Below are 20,184 nucleotides of genomic sequence, written 5' to 3'. Positions count from 1 at the left end.
CAAAGCAAACAATTAATTTGACTGAATCATACAACTGTTTCTTAACTCTCTAGGGTACGTCAGTGACACTTGGGACATCATACAACTGCTTCTCATCTCTTTAGGGAAAGTCAGTGATACTAAAGACATCACACAGCTGTGTTTCATCTTTCTAGAGCTCGTCAATCATATTAGAGACCCCTGTTTCTCATCTCGCTAGGATACGTCAGTGATACTAGGAACACCATACAACCTTTTCTCATCTCTCTAGGTTACGTCAGTGACTAGAGACAGCATACAACCTTTTCTCATCTCTCTAGGTTACGTCAGTGATACTAGAGACAGCATACAACCTTTTCTCATCTCTAGGTTACGTCAGTGATACTAGAGACATAATACAACTGATTCTCATCCCGCTAGGGTTCGTCAGTGATACTAGAGACATCAAACAGCTATTTTTTTTTTTTATCTCTCTAGGTTACGACAGTGATACTAGAGACATCATACAACTGATTCTCATCTCTTTAGGGTACGTCAGTGATACGTCAGTGATACTAGGAACACCATACAGCTTTTTCTCATCTCTCAAGGGAAAGTCAGTGATACTAGAGACACCATACAACTGTTTCTCATCTCTCTCGGTTAAGTCAGTGATGCTAGAGACATCATACAACTGTTTCTCATCTCGCTAGGGTACGCCAATGGTAGCAGGGGCATCGTTGAGCTTGTTCCGATATTTATAGGGCTCGTCAGTGGCCTTGGGACAAGACATAATTGTTTGTCATCTTTCGAGGGCTCGTCAGTGATACCAAGGGCTTTAGGTGTTTATGTTACATGTTTATAATTAGATGATGTTATATGTTTATAATTAGATAAAAGACAGAAACATAAAATAGCACACATACCTTATTACACTACGCTAGCTTACATACATATGTAAATCCCTCCAAAATATACACAAACCCTTGTGCATACAACATAAATCACAGCACGACTGAGTCGTCATGCGTGTATATGACAAAATGCAATTACTGAAGATATTTTTTCTTTAACATTCACATTTTTACAACTTGTGTTTATTTAAGCATTGAACTGCTTTCATTTGGAAGTTATGGGCTGATGAATGCCAACTGGACAAAGGCAAATTTAATGAAGCGCGCTAAGTTGAATTTGCCTTTGTCAAGTTGGCATTCATCAGCCCATAACTTCCAAATGAAAGCAGTTCAATGCTTATATTTACGTTTGACAACGAATTTGGAAGACTATATCCAGGAATTTTACTCTGATAATGAATAAACAAATTATTATCGTCAAAGACGGAACAGCCTTTTCAACAACCATCTTTCGTTATCGCCGACGTTACAATTATGACGTCACTATAATAATGACGTCATAATAAAGATTTGGAAGTTAAGGACTCATAACTTCCAAGGGAGCCTGGTAAAATTATATAGCGGGGTTGCTGTGTAAATGTAAATATATTAAAATATATATATATATAGACACGTGATAATCCATCTAATCAATTTCAGAAATACACATATTCCAAAATGCAATGAAAAAAACATACATTGTAAGTGTCATTTTATAGTGCAAATTATAGTGTAGTCGTTTTATCAAAAGAATAATATTCTTTTCAAATAATACAAAAGGCGTTTGGAATAAATAGCTAGCGTCTCCATTACACACGAGACAAATCTATATTAGAGTGATGTTTCATATCAGAAAAAGCGTAATTAATAGAAATGCATTGGTACATTTGAGGAATTAAAGCTTGGTACAAAAACGAAAACAATTTCTAAACATTGGACTCCTAGAAACATATTTCCGGATACTGTATATACATAAAGGAATCATCACTCAAAAAAGGACATTTCTATTTTAAATGAACTCTCATATCTTGCCTTTTAGCAAACGTTCCGTGTGTCATTTTTCTCTCTCTTGTCGTTACCGGTTTCAAATGAAACCGTACAACCATTTCCTTAAGAGATTAATACATCACAGCAGAGTGTCAGTGGTCTTTTACGGTTTTTGTCATTGACCTGACTTGGTGAATTTGATGAACTTGTCTAGCAGACTAGGTGACCACCATTTCGTAGACGTGGGAAGGTTCCTCTTGATCATGAGAAAGAGACGTATACCCCGTGTCCGGAACGGATTGTTCTGCAAGGCAAATGACGGGAGGAGATATTTAAATGTACAAAAGGACAATCGACATAAACTCAAACATAATAAGCTTTTACTGAGAGAAATTAATAAAGAGGTTTAAATATATAGCTATGATATGATACCGTGTATTAAGTATTTAAAGAATATTGACGAAAAAGTCTTCGGTAGGTAAGCTGAGGTACTATCGTTTATAATTTTAACCGCATATAACATACCTTTATTCAATTTTGTTGACCACCGACTCAAAAATTAAAAGCAAAATTTTAGTTGGTATTTTTCAATTTCAATGAGAAGCCCAATAGATTGGTAAAGGTGAACGGAGAAAAATTACATATGATAATGCGGTTTGTTCCCGTAGTATCAGGACATGGTCAGATGAGCATGGTATTTAGCCATGACTTGAAGAGGCACAGTTTACAGTCAGTTATGCACTCTATCTTAAACGATTCAAATAAAAAAATCGCAAAAACTTTCATCGCCAACTTTCGAAACAGATAGTCGCCACTTGCCATCGGGTAAATCATAACCGGTTTCATAGTATCTTCAAGTGGTAATTTTCCCTTACCTTCTTTAGTATCTGTACCCGTATTTGACGAGTTCTTTCTCTTTTGTCTGCTTCTGCAAATATGAGAGATAACTATTTAAGTATTTATCGCCAGATGAATAGTCAGGATCATCTGGGACGGCCTCAAAGCTATACCGATTGAGCCAACACAGCTTCCGACTAAGGCGTTATTTAAAACGAATTTTTACTTATATGTGTCAATAGTTGCTGCTTAACAGATAAGCATGAACTTTTCTTTTGATATTTAAATATTGCTTAATCTGGGAGAAAGATAATTAAATTTTAGTATTATGACACTTAAAAATAACACAATGAAGCAAGAAAAAGGTAATTTTGTTATTTATAAAATATGTATTAACACGACAGCATGTATGTGATAAATTCTATACTACTAAATTGTTCATGCGTACAAGAGACTTGAATACTTACCGATGCTGGTGTAATACTAAAGGGATCAACGCAGCTAACAGCAGCCCACAAACAGTAGCCAAAACAGCTATTATGATCAATTTAGAATCGGCTGTAATACAATAAATTGTTATGTTAATCATTACGTTAATTCAGTACAGGAAACTCGTATAAAACATTTCAATACATATGTTTACTTGAAAAGTTGATTTCTCAATTAAAGTATGCATTAGCTGGTGTTTCGTTGCTCAGTTTTGATAGCATTGAAGGTAAACAGGGTTGATTTACACGTTTCACTTGGTGAACATGACAACCATGTTTTTTTCAGACTGGTATTTCCCTTCATAGTTAGGATTTATGTTGCTGATTTAAATTAATAAACACAAGCCAACAAACTTACCCCCCCCCCCCCCCCCAAAAAAAAAAAAAAAAAAAAAAACAAATCAAACAAACAAAAAAACAAAAAAAACAAAAACGTGGATTTTAGTTTATTTAGTTATTACTAGTGCATTTTTCTGTAACATGCGACATATAAAGTATAGCCATGTTGTTCGGTATTAATATGTATATTTCAACAACTTTTATTGCCATGTGCACACATACGCACTGGCGGCTAGAAACTGTCCGCCATCTTTCTACTGATACAATAGACATTAACACGTGTACCTACTAGTAGTTAGGCATTGTCCATCGTCCTTACTACAGATGTTGTCCGTACATGTGTCCGGACAATCAGCCCCACACACCACTCCGTACTTTCCAGGATAACAATCTATATAGAATAATAGAATTAGGGATAAATCCTCCATAAAATGCAGTTATTTTATAACACTAACATGTTGTAAAGTAACTAGCATTATGTTAGAAATTAGGAAATCGTATTAGTTGCTTTCCAATTTTATTATTTCATTGCTTGATGACATTAATTATGTTGATTTGTTTCATGTTACTTAACCTAAGCACTGGCCGGTTTGTTGATGACACACGAAGTCTTTACACGTCACAGGACAAGTCAGGGAACATGTTACACCATAACTCCCAGTAATACAACCTGCAAGAAAGAAAACGATAAAATACACGCCAGTATTGACTGCACCTCTATAACCCTAACACCTCCTACAGGTCACCAATCTCTGTTTTCTCAGAGAAAGGGGGCCGCGGTGGCCGAGTGGTAAAGGTGTCCCGATACTATCATTAGCCCTCCACCTCTAGGTTGCGAGTTCGAAACCTACGTGAGGCAGTTGCCAGGTATTGACTATAGGCCCATGTTTTTTCTCCGGGTACTCCGGCTTTCCTCCACCTCAAAAACCTGGCACCTCCTTAAATGGCCCTGGCTGTTAATAGGACGTTAAACAAAAAAAAACAAAAACAAACAAACAAACACATATCAGAGAAAAGGACACAAGGTATTGGCGTAGTATGGTTCATCTCTTGGATGACCGAATGCTTGTTTTAACATGTAATATAATAGAAAAATGTTTAGATTGTATTTTCATTAGTGAAGGCGCGGCATATAAATTAAGTGCGCAAACAAATCTAAACATATGGACATAGTTTTTATTTCATCCAAATGCAAAACAAGCATATAGGGAACAGTACAAACATTTTCGTAATTATCATGACATAGACAATTAAGCATAAGATGGCGGAGGACAATATTACCATCAATACTAATGAGATGTACAAGACATGTTGTAACTACATTGTGTCATCAATATACACTGTAAACTCACCAGTTTAAACTTATTGAATTAATATGACAAAACCGTGACGTCATACATAGTAACGATACGTCATAATGGATGACGTCATACTATATAAAAAGCTACAGAAGTAACAGTGACGCTGATGAAAAATGATGAATCAATAATAGCAACAAATTAAGATCAATTTAATTACTTGCAAGCAGGGCTTTTCGTTTTAGCTGTAGCACGAAACAAATACTTACTTAACATATTCAAAATTTTAACAATATGAAGAACATGTATCGGTATTATACAATGTAGATCAATCAATATAACAGACGTGATACAATTATAGACTCATCTAAACTTCAACCTGGATTAAAGTGTAAGATGGGAAAGTAAAACAGCTTTTGTCGTTGAAAAAGCTGGATTATGTGTCTTTGGCCAAGACAATAATAATGGCATGTGATTTGAAAAAAACCTCTGGGGCTCACATGCTGAAACAGGGGTAAACTATTCTGTGGTTGAGACTTGATCAATGAACTTTTCTTCCGAAAATATATACCGTGATATTCAAATAATATACTTCACATAAATATCTATTCTTGTCGAAAAAGTTGTCTATTGCTAGACTTGTATTCATTCGGTTGGATGACATTTGTTTTGATTGATCATTGAGACCATCTCAAAACAGTCAGTTTTCTGGTTAGTTTTATTCTGAAACATATTTTGTTTTGTAGATAACAATTTAGAAATGACAAATCACAAATCATTGTATGACTGAACATTTGAGAGTTTTACAACTCAAAAATGTAAATATGAAAATTAAAATAAAAAAGATGATGTACAGAAAACACTTTCAAAATTCCCGGCTGATTGAACCGTAGATGTAGCCTGATGTCAAATGAAAACATAAATACAATGAGAAATAGAGAGAGATGCACTATCACAAAAAGTTCGTGACCAATCCACTGCAAATCCGCTAAGGACGTAAGTCAAATATAAACCAACACTTTCAAACAAGATACCCACGTCCTACGTTTTTAAACATACTCCAATACATTATATGTTTATATGCGAAATGTCTATTTAAAGAATAAATGAACCATCTTTATTTCAGCGGTGGCCATATGAGATAGTATGGACTGCATTGCTTATGGAAATAAGTAATATACACAACATCATAATTATATATTAATAACAAATATTACCGCTACAAAGACCTGTGGTCCGGACACACTCCTTGTCTTCGCAGTTCATCGGACAGTCTTTATCACACGCCTCTCCGTGGTTTCCGGTAATACATTCTAAAGGCAAACAAAGTATATGTTTTATGACGCCATGAATACCCGACTAGACTTTGGTGATCATCGGTCAAATTAGATGTAAAAGGTCTTACTTAACCATTGTAAAACAAGGGCTTGAGAACAAATATTTGATTTACCCTAAATACAGATTTGTTTTATTGTGCAAAAGTGTATTTCGATGAAAACAACATGGCCGAAGGCACAAAGTATCAAACGAAACAGAAACATAGCCTGCAAATTCAAGACACAATAGAAATAGAGAGTATTCGAATATATCTCATATATATATATATGAGTTAAATCTATCTCTTGAATATCATCGAAGAAGAAACGCAGAGGCCCTCGTACCACTTGATACCGTACATAAGGTTTGGGTTGGTGAATTTGTAGCTTAACGAAAGAAAATAAAATGAAGTTCAATACATATATAGAACCGCAGTATGATGAGTTAATGTAATGTATTTAGCTTTTAAGGATTTGTTTCCTAAAATATGGAATGTGTACTAATAAATAGGAGCAAGCTGCCGATATACAAAAATGTAGTAAACATTGTTACTTTCGTAATTTCAAACCTAGCAAGTAGAAATTGCATATATCTATTCTCTGTCTATCATTTGATAAAAAAGTTGATTTTAAAACAAAGTACTGCAACGCTCAACGCGTCTGCGATATACATTTTGTACCAAGTTTTTGCCCGTCTGGGCGATACAATATAATCTGGACTCGTAATTGAACACCACACGGCTCTGACGACGCATCCCGAACCTATTCGTGACATGTCTGTGTATCCCGTCAGTCTACGTGGTGGCAGATGTGCACCGACATAATAGTAAGGTCGGCGCGTAATAATTATCTCTTCACGTAGTTTTAGCATTGGTGAATCTATCGTACGTGCCTAAGGTATACGATGAAGTCTCTACAGTAGTCTTGACTCTATCGCGTAGATGCAACATTCGAGTTTACTGTCTTATGGTGAGGTCGTTTAACGCAGATGACCGATTAACAATTAAACGATTAAAAACTGACCCAGTAGCACATTAGTAGATTAACTGTATACTGGACAACATCACACTACCGTCCGAAAGCAGTTTGTCTATGACCATCCTTTAAACCATGGGTGAAATCAGAGTGGAAAAATACAGCGGCTATTGTGAAAAATTCCATACACTCTTATGGAATGATGGGTTGAAAACAGTTCAGCCTATTTTAATAAAGTCACGTGGTTCGGACTAAAGACACAAAACAAGACAATGACTTAGTCACGCTTGGACAATTTTAGTGTAGATTGTCGAGAAATAATATCTTCCATGCTGTATTACCTGAGCAAATATTACATCATCGATTTAGCTTGCGTTATGCGTTTCTATTTTAGTGGAGCAAAACCTTTATCTTACTTATACATGTGGCATTGTCTCTTGTACATCCGTCCAAACAGTTTACAGAACAGTCTTGATCACACTTTTCTCCTTGTTTTCTAAGGATGCATTCTAAAACATTAGTAGAAAATAATGAAGTTAATACAGTTTCTTTGGTCTTTGAAAGTATCTTAGTTGCCAAATAAATAAAATCATGAATTGTTCAGATAGGATCATACTTGAGGTGGTATGAAACCGATTGGCATTAAAACAGAGTAACATATTTGTCTTTTAATCCTGGTCATATAGTTGCTATTTTTAGTTACAATGTAGATATACAATTAAGTCACTCGCCTGTACAGCGTCCACTGTGTCCGTCACACGACCCGTCCTTACAATTCATAGAGCAGTCCTGAACACACGTGTTCCCATATTTTCCGGACACACATTCTGGAAGATAGATTACGGGGAGTGTTTAACGCCTGAATTTCAGTTGTAAATGTAATTAGCAGAAATTAAGATAAAGTCATACATCATCAATGTGTCCTTCGTAGGTTCAGGTTTGACGATATTTATTCATATCAATGATAATGAAATGAAGTTTGAAAGACATAAAAGCTTGTACTTATTTTTTTTTTTTTTTTTTTTTTTTTGAAATCTGAATTTTAGCCGTTTGGGTTTAGAATACTTCAAACCACTATGCAACGTCATAAACACTGATATCGAAAAGGAAAATGCAGCACATTGTTTACATTAACAACCTATCAATAAAATGTCACCTATTATACCGACGTAAAATGCAACATAAACGGTACGTGCTTTACATTATGCCAACTATGGTCGACAACAGTACAGAATTATTTAATATCAAAGCATGCTGATTCAGCTTCAAAAATTAAAAGGAAAAAACCTGCATCGCTTTAATAAAAGAGTAAAACTATGCAAGGTATTTTCTTATTGGTATAGGCAATCATTTTACAAGCTAAAGAGCAATTAAGCTGAGTGATGGTAAAAATAATAAACATAAAAAATACAATTATCTCCTAACTAAATACACCATTGTTGGTAAGTAGGATATGGTATCTGAATATAAGTGGTTCCCCTTGTTATAAGCATTGATTTGGTGTCATAGGTTGTAATGAGGGACGGATTTAAGGTCCCCCTCATCAAATCAGACACACGAAATGGTCAGTGCAAGTGATCTCAACTTATGATACAAAATAGTTGTCGGTAATTTATCGATTTATTTTGATCTACGTAATATTGTGTAAATGTATTCAATGGTACATACCAGTACAGAAACCAGAATCCCGGTCACACACAATGTCTTTACAGTTAACTGGGCAGTCATCGCCACAAAGTTGTCCATGCTTTCCCACAATGCATTCTGAAAACAAGCTGTCAATATGTTAATCATTTTTTACTTCTATCTCGTAGATATTAACATGGAATGTGAAACTTATATTGATGGATTTTATCATCACAGATTAAACAATTATGTTTTAGTTTAATCTACAAAATGAACATCGCATTTCTATTTTATTGAATTGTTTATTCTAATTTACATTTTTTGAAATGTGTTGGTTCTTATTTGGATGACTAGTCTTTAAACACACAAAGCAATATTCAGTCCAATTATTTTTATTTGGCATGCTTGATTTTATTCGGATATTGATATTAGGCTTAAATATGTGCCATCTGTTAGTTAATGGTCATTTCGACCTCGGCGCAAATAAATAAGTCAAAATCTTTAGTACATAAATACTCGACATTTACACCAAAATATTTCGTCTTCCGTGGCAGATTACAATGTTACAAGGCGTGACAATTTAGCGATGGTAATCTGGTCACGTGAATACATTTGAAATATCTGTATAAAAATACAGTTCACACACCAGTAAACGAAGTAAACAGGAATTATTTCGTAGTTTAGCAGGGTCAAACATCATTTAACAGGTATTTCTATATTACCTTATTACTACTGTTTCCGGCAATATTTTGTGAAAACAGGACACAACCTTATTAAGATTAAGGTTTTCACCGTTAGTTTGATTTGTTTCTGAATTCAATAACTGATTGGTTGTTATTTTGAGTTTAAAAAGGCAAGGTCAAGGAGTGTACAAGGTCAAGATATAATAAATGTACATGTATTCAATGTTGAACTAACTTATCAAATTCAGTTATAAGAAAATTACAATGGCAACATAAATATTCTTTTCTAAGCAATACAATCGGAAACAACATCACTATGTTTGAAATTTATCATTGACTCCAATAATTCATATAGGCAATTGCTTTGTCATTACTTTATAATAAAAATACGTTTATATGATGTCATTTTGTTGTTGTATTGTACGTTTTCAGCTTTGTGTCTTGAGAAGGAGAGGTATGAACAAGGTTCGTTGTCTAGAAAACTTTTAATTCTCTAAATATATTATCTTAAAAACGCGTTTATCATAAAAAGTAGGTCGTGTCAGATTTATTAACCTTGCTGGACCAAACTGCCCATAATAGTATTAACAAATCACTCACCATCACATTCCCCGGAGTCCTTGGCACAAAGTCTATTTAAGCAGTTTACGGAGCAGTTTTGTTCACATGTGTTACCAAACTTGCCAGGAACACAATATGGAAACATGACATAATTATATCTATATCATTTGTGTAGTTCTTATTTCAGTTTATAGAACGCAAGGAACTTTGTTTGAAGATATATATATTTCCATCATCAAATACTCCGAAATAGCAGGCCTATTTATGTTTTTTCTGTGGTGATGCCGACTTACCTTTTCTGTCTACCTTATATATATATATTGCACGTTTTCCATACAGAGGTTTAAAGTGGTATATCATGCCTGAGTATATACAGGGAAGCAATGCCATTAAAACGCATGAACGATCTACACAAAATATGTTATTTAGTAGTTATTTTAGGCTTGCTTAATCATCTACTTACCGTTACAAAACCCGTTGGCCTGGGCACATAATCTGTTATTACAGTTTACAGAACAGTCTTGATCACAGGTATTGCCGAACTTCGCAACGACACATTCTGTAAATGTTTACATAATTAGGAATAAAGAATGAAGTGTAGTAAGGTTCAAATTCTTTTCGATAACAAGCTTCGGATGTGGGGGGGGGGGGGGGGGGGGGGCTTCTGTTAACGTCATTCGTTTTCATTAACGTGTTAGAGACAGTTGACGTCATATGTAATTTTTTTTTTTTTGTCTGGGGATACGAAGATCTCAAGTCTTTAGAAATAATATATCTAAGTTTTGTAAAAGAATATTAAATGTTAGATCTAATACACAAAACTATATGATTGATGGAGAGTTGGGAAGATTCCAATTAGAACCGAAAGTCAAGATAAGAATGTTAAATTAATTGTGATAGGCCGGAACTTTTGCCGATTTATAGTGCCACATCACTGAAGCATACTGCCGAAGACACCCATCAGGATATCCCACCCGGTCATATTATACTGACAACGGGCGAACCAGTCGTCTTTCCTAATATGCTGAGCGCTAAGCAGGAGTAGCAACTACCATTTGTAATGAATCTGGTTGAATCGCAACGGTTAAATGAGATTCCAATGGTTAGACCATGAAAATTTGAATGATACTTGATATACATATATATTTGACAATGAACTACACATGAATGCAAAATTGTATTAGTATTACGTAAAACAAGGTTTACGTGACACATTCATACAAAAATGGTTTTCAGATCTAGAAACTTCATATTCAAAAGGTCAGTTTTATTCGCAACTAAAAAAAAGAATTTACATTTGAAAGTTTTTTAACAGAGTTGTCAGATCCGAATAGAATCACTATCACAAAATTGCGTACTTCAAATGTCAAATTCCCCATTGAAACTGGACAATGGCATGATATTCCAAGGGAAAATAGGATGTGTAATTTATGTTTGAGTAGTATCGGGGACGCATTTCACTATCTGTTTAAATGTCAAAATAAAGAAATCACTTGTATTAGGAAAACACATGTAGCTCACTACTTTCTCAAAAAATCCAACTCTGGTTAAATTAGAACGTCTGCTGAAAAATTGCAATATCGAAATTATGACCAATCTAGCACTGTTTCTAAGAAAGGTGATGCTTTTGATTTGAATGTATATCTATATTAACAAGTGTAGTTACTTGTATTATGCACTGTATGTATCCACCTTGTCATGCTTATTTCTATTGTTTGTCACAAATGTCCCCATGTTACACATCTTCATGTGTCTGAGTGTATCAATAAAAATATTGAAATCTTGAAATCTTAATATACAATTTTTCTCCTGTCTGGGAGATACAAATATGATTTAGACTCATAATTGAACACCACACGCCTCTGACGAAGCCTCTCGAACCTTCGCAGGTTCAGGTTTAACGATATTTATTCATATCAATGATAATGAAATGATGTTTGAAAGACATAAAAGCTACTAATATTTTTTTAATCTGAATGTTAGCCGTTTGGGTTAAGAATACTTCAAAATTTCTTATTCAAAAGAACGGTTACATTTTTTATATAGAAACACAAAGATTATATCTATCATTGTACGTAATCGGGAAATGATTTAACGAAATTAGATCTAGATTTAGATCTAGACCACTATGCAACGTCCTAAACACTGATATCGAAAGGAAAATGTAGCGCATTGTTTACATCAACAACCTATTAATAAAATGTCACCTATTATACCGACGTAAAATGCAACATAAACGGTACGTGCTTTACATTATGCCAACTATGGTCGACATCAGTACAGAATTATCTAATATCAAAGCATGCTGATTCAGCTTCAAACATTAAAAGAAAAAAAAATTCTGCATCGCTTTAATAAAAGAATATGCAAGGTATTCTCTTATAGGTATAGGCTAAAGAGCAATTAAGGTGAATGGAGGTAAAAATAATAAACATAAAAAAATACAATGATCTCCTAAATAAATACAGCATTGTTAGTAAGTAGGGTATGTTATCTGAATATTAGTGGTGCCCCTTGTTATAAACATTGATTTGGTGTCATTAGTTTTAATCAGGGATGGATTTAAGGTCCCCCTCATCAAATCAGACACAAGAAATGGTCAGTGCAAGTAATTTATCGATATATCCTAATCTACGTAATATTGAGTTACATAATGTTTGTTTTGGTTTATTTTGTTTAACCTCCTATTAACAGCCAATGTCATTTAAGGACGGCATGTCCCGTGCGTGCGACATGCATGTGTGTGGTGGGTGCGTGTATGTGTTTTGGGAGGCTGTGGTATGTTCGTGTTAAGTCTCCTTGTGATAGGCCTGAACTTTTGCCGATTTAAAGTGCTATCTCACTGAAGCATACTGCCGAAGACACCCAGCAGCACACCCCATCCGGTCACATTATACTGACAACGGGCCAATCAGTCGTCCCACTCCTAATATGCTGAGCGATAAGCAGAAGTAGCAACTACCATTTTTATAGACTCTGGTATGTTTCGGCTAGGAGACAGAACCCAAAACCTTCCTCACAGCGGCGAACGCTCAACTAAAGGCCAAAAGTAAGGCATTGTCAAAGGAGACATTAGGAAGAAGAAAGTTATCAAGAGAGAAGAGAAAAGATAAGATCCCAAGTTTAGTCGCCTCTTACGATCAAGCAATTGGTGCAGCAGGTACAATTCTTACGCCCTACCTGCAGGGCAGGTTACATAATGTAATGTGTTCAATGGTACATACCAGTACAGAAACCAGAATCCCGGTCACACACAATGTCTTTACAGTTAAGTGGGCAGTCATCGCCACAAAATTGTCCATGCTTTCCCACAATGCATTCTGAAAACAAACCGTTAATATGTTAATCATTTTTTACTTCTATGTCGTAGATATTAACATGGAGTGTAAACTAGTTACTTGGACATATAAAGCTATTTGGGATATTAAATAGAAAATGTGAAACTTATATTGATATATTTTATCATCACATATTAAACAATCATGTTCAACTTTAAACTAACAACTGAACATTTCTATGATTTTACTGAATTGTCTATTTTAATTGACATTTTTTGAATTGTGTTGGTTCTTATTTGGATGATTAGTCGTTAAACACACAAAGCAATATTAAGCCCATAGATTTCTATTTGGCATGCTTGAGTTTACTCGGATATTAATATTAGGCTGAAATGTGTGCAATCTGTCAGTTAATGGTCATTTCGATCTCGGCACAAATTAATATTTCATAATCTTTAGTACATAAATATTCGACATATACACCAAAATATTTCATCTTTCGTGGCAGTTTACAATGTTACAAGGCGTGACAATTTAGCGATGGTAATCTGGTCACGTTAATACATTTGAAATATCTGTATAAAGATACAGTTCACAAACAAGTAAACGAAGTAAACAGGAATTATTTCGTAGTTTACCAAGGTCAAACCTCATTTAACAGGTATTTCTATATTACCTTATTACTACTGTTTCCGGCAATATTTTGTGAAAACAGGACACAACCTTATAAAGATTAAGGTTTTCACCGTTAATTTGATTTGTTTCTGAATTCAATAACTGATTGGTTGTTATTTTGAGTTTAAAAAGGCAAGGTCAAGGAGTGTACAAGGTCAAGATATAATAAATGTACATGTATTCAATGTTGAACTAACTTATCAAATTCAGTTATAAGAAAATTACAATGGCAACATAAATATTCTTTTCTGAGCAATACAATCGGAAACAACATCACTATGTTTGAAATTTATCATTGACTCCAATAATTCATATAGGCAATTGCTTTGTCATTACTTTATAATAAAAATACGTTTATATGATGTCATTTTGTTGTTGTTTTATGGTACGTTTTCAGCTTTGTGTCTTGAGAAGGAGAGGTATGAACAAGGTTCGTTGTCTAGAAAACTTTTAATTCTCTAAATATATTATCTTAAAAACGCGTTTATCATAAAAAGTAGGTCGTGTCAGATTTATTAACCTTGCTGGACCAAACTGCCCATAAAAGTATTAACAAATCACTCACCATCACATTCCCCGGAGTCCTTGGCACAAAGTCTATTTAAGCAGTTTACGGAGCAGTTTTGTTCACATGTGTTACCAAACTTGCCAGGAACACAATCTGGAAACATGACATAATTATATCTATATCATTTATGTAGTTCTTATTTCAGTTTATAGAACGCAAGACAAATTTGTATGAATATATATATATTTCCATCATCAAATACTCCGAAATAGCAGGCCTATTTAGGTTTATTTCTGTGGTGATGCCGACTTCCTCTTTTCTGTCTACCTGATATATATATTTTGCACGGTTTCCCTACAGAGGCTTTAAGTGGTATATCATGCCTGAGCATATTCACGTGAGCATTGCCATTATAACGCACGAATGACCTTCACAAACTATGCTATTTTTAGTAGTTATTTAAGGTTTGCTTTATCATCTACTTACCGTTACAATATCCGTTGTTCTGGGCACATAATCTGTTATTACAGTTTACAGAACAGTCTTGATCACAGGTATTGCCGAACTTTCCAACGACACATTCTGTAAATGTTAACATTATTAGGAATATAATATGCGTATGATATGCTTATAGGGAACAACCGACCAATTGAAAAAATATGTTTTTGAAACAGCCCCTGTGTATAGAAAGTTGAGCCAAGGATAAAATTTCTGGCAGCCACTGATTGGCCAGTATGTTATGAAGTGAGAAAATAGATATGTAGCCTGATAGGTAACTATCAATAAGAAATGTTGATATAAATTTCGTAAGTCCGATTGGTTTTTTTCCCAAAAGTTCACGTAATAATAGTAAACAGGTAAACATTTACGATTTTTGAGAATTTTTACTGCGAAATTCACCTATTTTCAAAATGGCTACCCTGGAGAAAATTTGAGCTGAAGGACCCAACTTTTTTTTTTTGATTAGGTGTTATATCAGACCCTAAACTTTTGTTATAAAACATAATCGTCATATTCAATTCAAGAATTTGAATGAAATAATCCAAAACGTTACCACTAAAGTCTATGGGAAAACAATTGGTTAGTTGGTCTCTTATAATATTGTGTTCTTATTGTATGTCAAGCCATCTAGTTATCGATGTGTGCCATTCATGCGTGACTAGTTGTGTAATGTGTGTTATTCAACTAAAATAGTTATATTTTCGTTGTTTAAAGATAAGCTTCCGTATTGTACATGTATGTCAGCTTACACATTGAATTAACTGTTGTAAAAGTGATTATTGAACTCAGTAACGTGATTTTGTTCGTTATTGTAATCCGTTTGCCGGATGCTCCGGATGCCGTTCATTTTTTTATTGTGCTGTTTTACCGTGAAACATGAAATAATTTATTGACTAGCATTGCAAACTATGCTATTTTTAGTAGGTATTTAAGGTTGCTTTATCATCTACTTACCGTTACAAAACCCGTTGGCCTGGGCACATAATCTGTTATTACAGTTGACAGAACAGTCTTGATCGCAGGTATTGCCGAACTTCCCAACGACACACTCTGTAAATGTTTACATAATGAGGAATATAATATGCTTATAATATTGTTTGTTTCAAAGATGCTACATCATCGAAAGCTTATACACTGTTTGTCACAAATACCACCAACTAAAATGATCGCTCAGAAGGCGGAAGCTTCAATTATAGAAGGGGAGCGCAATAGACTTTCTTCAGGACGAACTTAATATCAAAATGAATAAGACTAAATTGAGAGAGTGGAACGTTTGGAGAAAGATAACACGGTAATATATATACAGTTTGGTCAAACAAAATAATAAAAAATTTCATCAAAATTTCATTTTTTTACACAAACAATGCACGTGTTTAAAGGAGTTGTATTGTTTAGCTGTATAACAATGTGACAAAAAGTATATTTCTATAGCTTGTAAACCATGCCAATATAGATAACAACGTTAATCGTTTTAATGTAGATTTTGTGACATTGCAGCAGAATACATCAACATTTTATAGTACACGTGGACGTCATTGTCACTCACCAGTACAGTATCCGGTGTTCTTTGCACATATGCTATCCTTACAGTTGACAGAACAGTCCTGATTGCAGGTATCTCCAAACTTTCCCGAAATGCATTCTAAGCAGATAGAAAATATTTTAGAGTGTGATTTAGCTAACACGATTTTACATTTCTAGGTGAGAAATAATTAAACCTTGATATTCTAAGCCTTGTAAGATATTAGGACAGGAATATTTTCAAAGAAATATGGATCCATGTCGTCTCTCAATATTTTTTCTGCATTAAATGCGGAGTTATTTTTAACAAGTAAAAATGGTACAAACCTAAACAAAATCCAGAGTCTATATTACACAAACTGTCTTTACAATTCACAGAGCAATCATTTGCACACGCAGTGCCGTATTTTCCTGGAGAACAGTCTGAAAAGGATGAGAGGGGAAAATTTGAATTCTACTGTAATAACTGTACGCCAGGCGACGGTCGGGTAGTAACATATTATTTAAGTGATTTGAACTACTTCCGATTGAATAGAGTAAATGTAAACTTTTTTTACAGTTACATCAGAGAAAACGGACGCGGTTACTACAAGAAGTTAAACCATATCCACTTTGATGAAAGGCAAATGTGTTACGACTGTGCTGTCCAATAACCCTAGTCAATAGGGTAATAGATTATGTTATCTATTGTTCACGGAGTCAGATAAATATACCACATAGCAATTATGTAAAAAAAAAAAAAAAAAAAAAACGATAGCCGGAAATCACAAAAGCAAAAAATAATGTAAAATTGGATAAACAACATTAATGGGACCAGTTGGTCTAGAAAGTTTGTATTTTACCTAATGATATGAGAAAAATAAACATGATAAGTCGGTCGCAAAAGTTACAATACATGTATGTGCAATTGTACATTATCACTGAAAATGTATTTCTTACTGAATAATCTAATCCTGAAAATGTAAGAATTGCACAAGATAATGTAAAATTGTAAATGTAAAATTACACAAAACAATGCAAAACTGTAAAATGTAGGATTGACACAAAACAATCTAAAAGTCGATATACAAGTATTTTCATGTAAATATGCGCCACAGTTAAGCACGATAGTTACATAATAGTTACTTACACATGCAAGAACCCGTTTTAGAGTTACAGTTGCCTCCGTAACAGCTGGCCGGACATACTTGGCTACAGTCACCGTCACCATACATCCCTAATGGACACCCTGAGTGTAGAAACGTATGTAGCATTTACAAAGAGACAATAGATATATAAGAATACATGTTTTCTATTTGCTGTTTAGTTACTGTATTCGTTTATCCGAATTTGACCCACTTAGGTTAAATTTTCAAATATCAACGATTCAGACGAATTGTTTGAAAGAAGTAGAATCAATCATTTCCTGCTATTTATCTAGTAATTGACATTTGTGCAGCATGTTTAGTGTATAAATGCAACAACCGGACGCAGAATCGACCATTACAATGTCATGATTAAATGGACAGGTTTGTCATGTAAACGTTTCTTTTGAGCATTTTTGACCAGCCTTCATGGCTGATAGAAAACAAATGATAGGTGTAGATTTATTCAAATTAAATCAATATATACTCACCATACACTTCAACCTCACAGAGCTCCAATATTGCATAATCATCATACCAGCTGTATCGTTTTGGGTTGTTTCTATAGTTGTACACAGTCACATACTGGCCTACATACGGGCACAGTTGTGTCTGGTCTAACTGTACGGCACTTCTATTACTACTAGTGTCCTGATAACAGAGGACGCCGTCTGTGGGCGAGTCGGTGGTATTGGATACATAAAGCTGGTATCCTGCCAGTCTTTTCTGAAAACTATCTGCAAAATTTTGCAAAACATAGCTGCATTATGTTAATGCCCACGGTAATAAAAAATATTGCTTATCCTCTGGTTTGGTTTATTTCGTTTAACGTCCTATTAACAGCTAAGGTCAATTAAGGACGGCCTCCAATGCGTGCGACATGGATGCGTGTGGTGAGTGCATATGTGTGTTTTGGGAGGCTGCGTATGTTCGTGTTCAGTCTCCTTGTGATAGGCCGGAACTTTTGCGAATTTTTAGTGCTACCTCACTGAAGCATACTGCTGAAGACACCCAGCAGCATGTCCCACCCGGCCATATTATACTGACAACGGGCGAACCAGTCGTTCCATTGCAAATATGCTGAGTGTTAAGCAGAAGTAACCACTACCATTTTTAAAAACTCCGGTATGTTTCGGCCAGGGGACAGAACCCAAAGACTTCCTCACAGCGGCGAACGCTCAACTAAAGGCCAAAAGTGAGGAATTGTCAAGGGAGACATTAGGAAGAAGAAAGTTGTTAAGAAAGAAGAGAAAAGATAAGATACCAAATTTAGTCGCCTCTAAAGATCATGCAATGGGGCAGCAGGTACAATTCTTACGCCCTACCTGCAGGGCAGAGCTAATACTCTGCTAATCCTCTGGACATTACATTGAAAGAAGAACAGAAAACGATTAAACAATATCTCGTCGACAGGACGGATTGTGCTGCCAACTAGATTTCGAAAATCGTTACCGTTATAATTATACAGTAATCCCTTTCAAAGTATTTGTTTCACGACGCTGTTGCCTTCACTGTCTATCTCTCGCACGATGAAGGAAAAACCAAACGGACAGCAAACGTTGAGGTATCTTGGTGAGCCGGAGTGTTTGAAGCCATGTTGTTTATCGTTGCTATCGTCCATCGGAAGACCTCTGGAATGTTATGCAAGTATTTATTCTTCCTAAGAATGAAATCACACCCTCACTTTCATAGGCGGCGCGTTGATTGGCTGAGCTCAAAGGTCATGCAGAGATGACCTCCTACGGGGCATCGTTAGATCTTGTATTGCAGTGTATGGTAGATGTCGTAGATGAGTGGAAATTACAAGTCTAATCTTAATTAGATTGGAAGTAGTATATATTACATAATCATGCGAATCAGTGGCTTGTCAAATTGGGAACACAACATCATTTATAAATGACGTCAAGCTATTATTCAGGACGTCACATTTTTGTCTCCAGGGTAAAATGATACCACAGTGTATGATTCACATTTTTTGCACCTTTTCGATGAATTATATTTTTCAAGAAAGCAATTATTACACGACTCTTTCATAAATACATGTATGTGTGTGTGTAGGATAGGGATATTCCATGCGAGGGTCACAAAATGTGGTGAAACCCGAGTCTGCAGAGATTATTACCACATTTTGTGATCCAAAGGTTGGAATATCCCTTTCTCTTGACATGGATGTGGATATCCGCAGTTTTACCGGGGTGTGATTTTCTTATCTCGCCCTAGGGATAAGACAAGCTACACGTGCTCTTTGAACGTGCTCTTGTTCTCGTTAGGGTTGCGTCACTATGACCTGACCCTGAACTACTTATACGGGGTCACACACACGCATGTTCGTTTGCTTGTTTACTTGTGTGCATTTTATTTCAGGAAGATTCTAAAAAAGGTACTGAAATGTTCAAAATCGGTGATCTGGTAACTACTGTGTCGAAGGGTACATCTAAACCGATTGGAACTGATGCCATGTTTAAAGTACGTTTGTGTAGTATCGGCGAAGTTGTAAGTGCCAGCAAACATCAACTCGTCAAAGGTTTGGCAGACATCAGACAAATCTCTCCACAATTTAGTCATCCCTCACTAAATACCGCGCGTCAGGACTCCAATTGTGTTGTTACAGAAGTT

The 20,184-nt window shown here is 35.1% G+C and overlaps 1 protein-coding gene across 1 annotated transcript; it reads right to left on the bottom strand.

The window, feature by feature from the left end:
- Positions 1-1,916: 1,916 nt before the first annotated feature.
- LOC117318786 (scavenger receptor class F member 2-like) lies at positions 1,917-18,328 on the bottom strand (the record flags this gene model as incomplete). Its single annotated transcript, XM_033873741.1, has 18 exons — positions 1,917-2,142; positions 2,714-2,766; positions 3,143-3,233; positions 3,792-3,893; positions 4,077-4,172; positions 6,018-6,113; positions 7,508-7,600; positions 7,823-7,918; positions 8,760-8,855; positions 10,425-10,520; positions 13,186-13,281; positions 14,480-14,575; positions 14,909-15,004; positions 15,878-15,973; positions 16,470-16,565; positions 16,772-16,867; positions 17,574-17,672; positions 18,060-18,328. Coding segments are annotated over 18 exons (1,849 nt in total), but the record flags the coding sequence as incomplete, so codon positions are not given.
- Between the last annotated feature and the right edge of the window lie 1,856 nt (positions 18,329-20,184).

Source organism: Pecten maximus, unplaced genomic scaffold (assembly GCF_902652985.1).
Source record: "Pecten maximus unplaced genomic scaffold, xPecMax1.1, whole genome shotgun sequence".
Taxonomy (NCBI): domain Eukaryota; kingdom Metazoa; phylum Mollusca; class Bivalvia; order Pectinida; family Pectinidae; genus Pecten; species Pecten maximus.
This window is presented reverse-complemented; position numbering and strand designations above follow the sequence as displayed.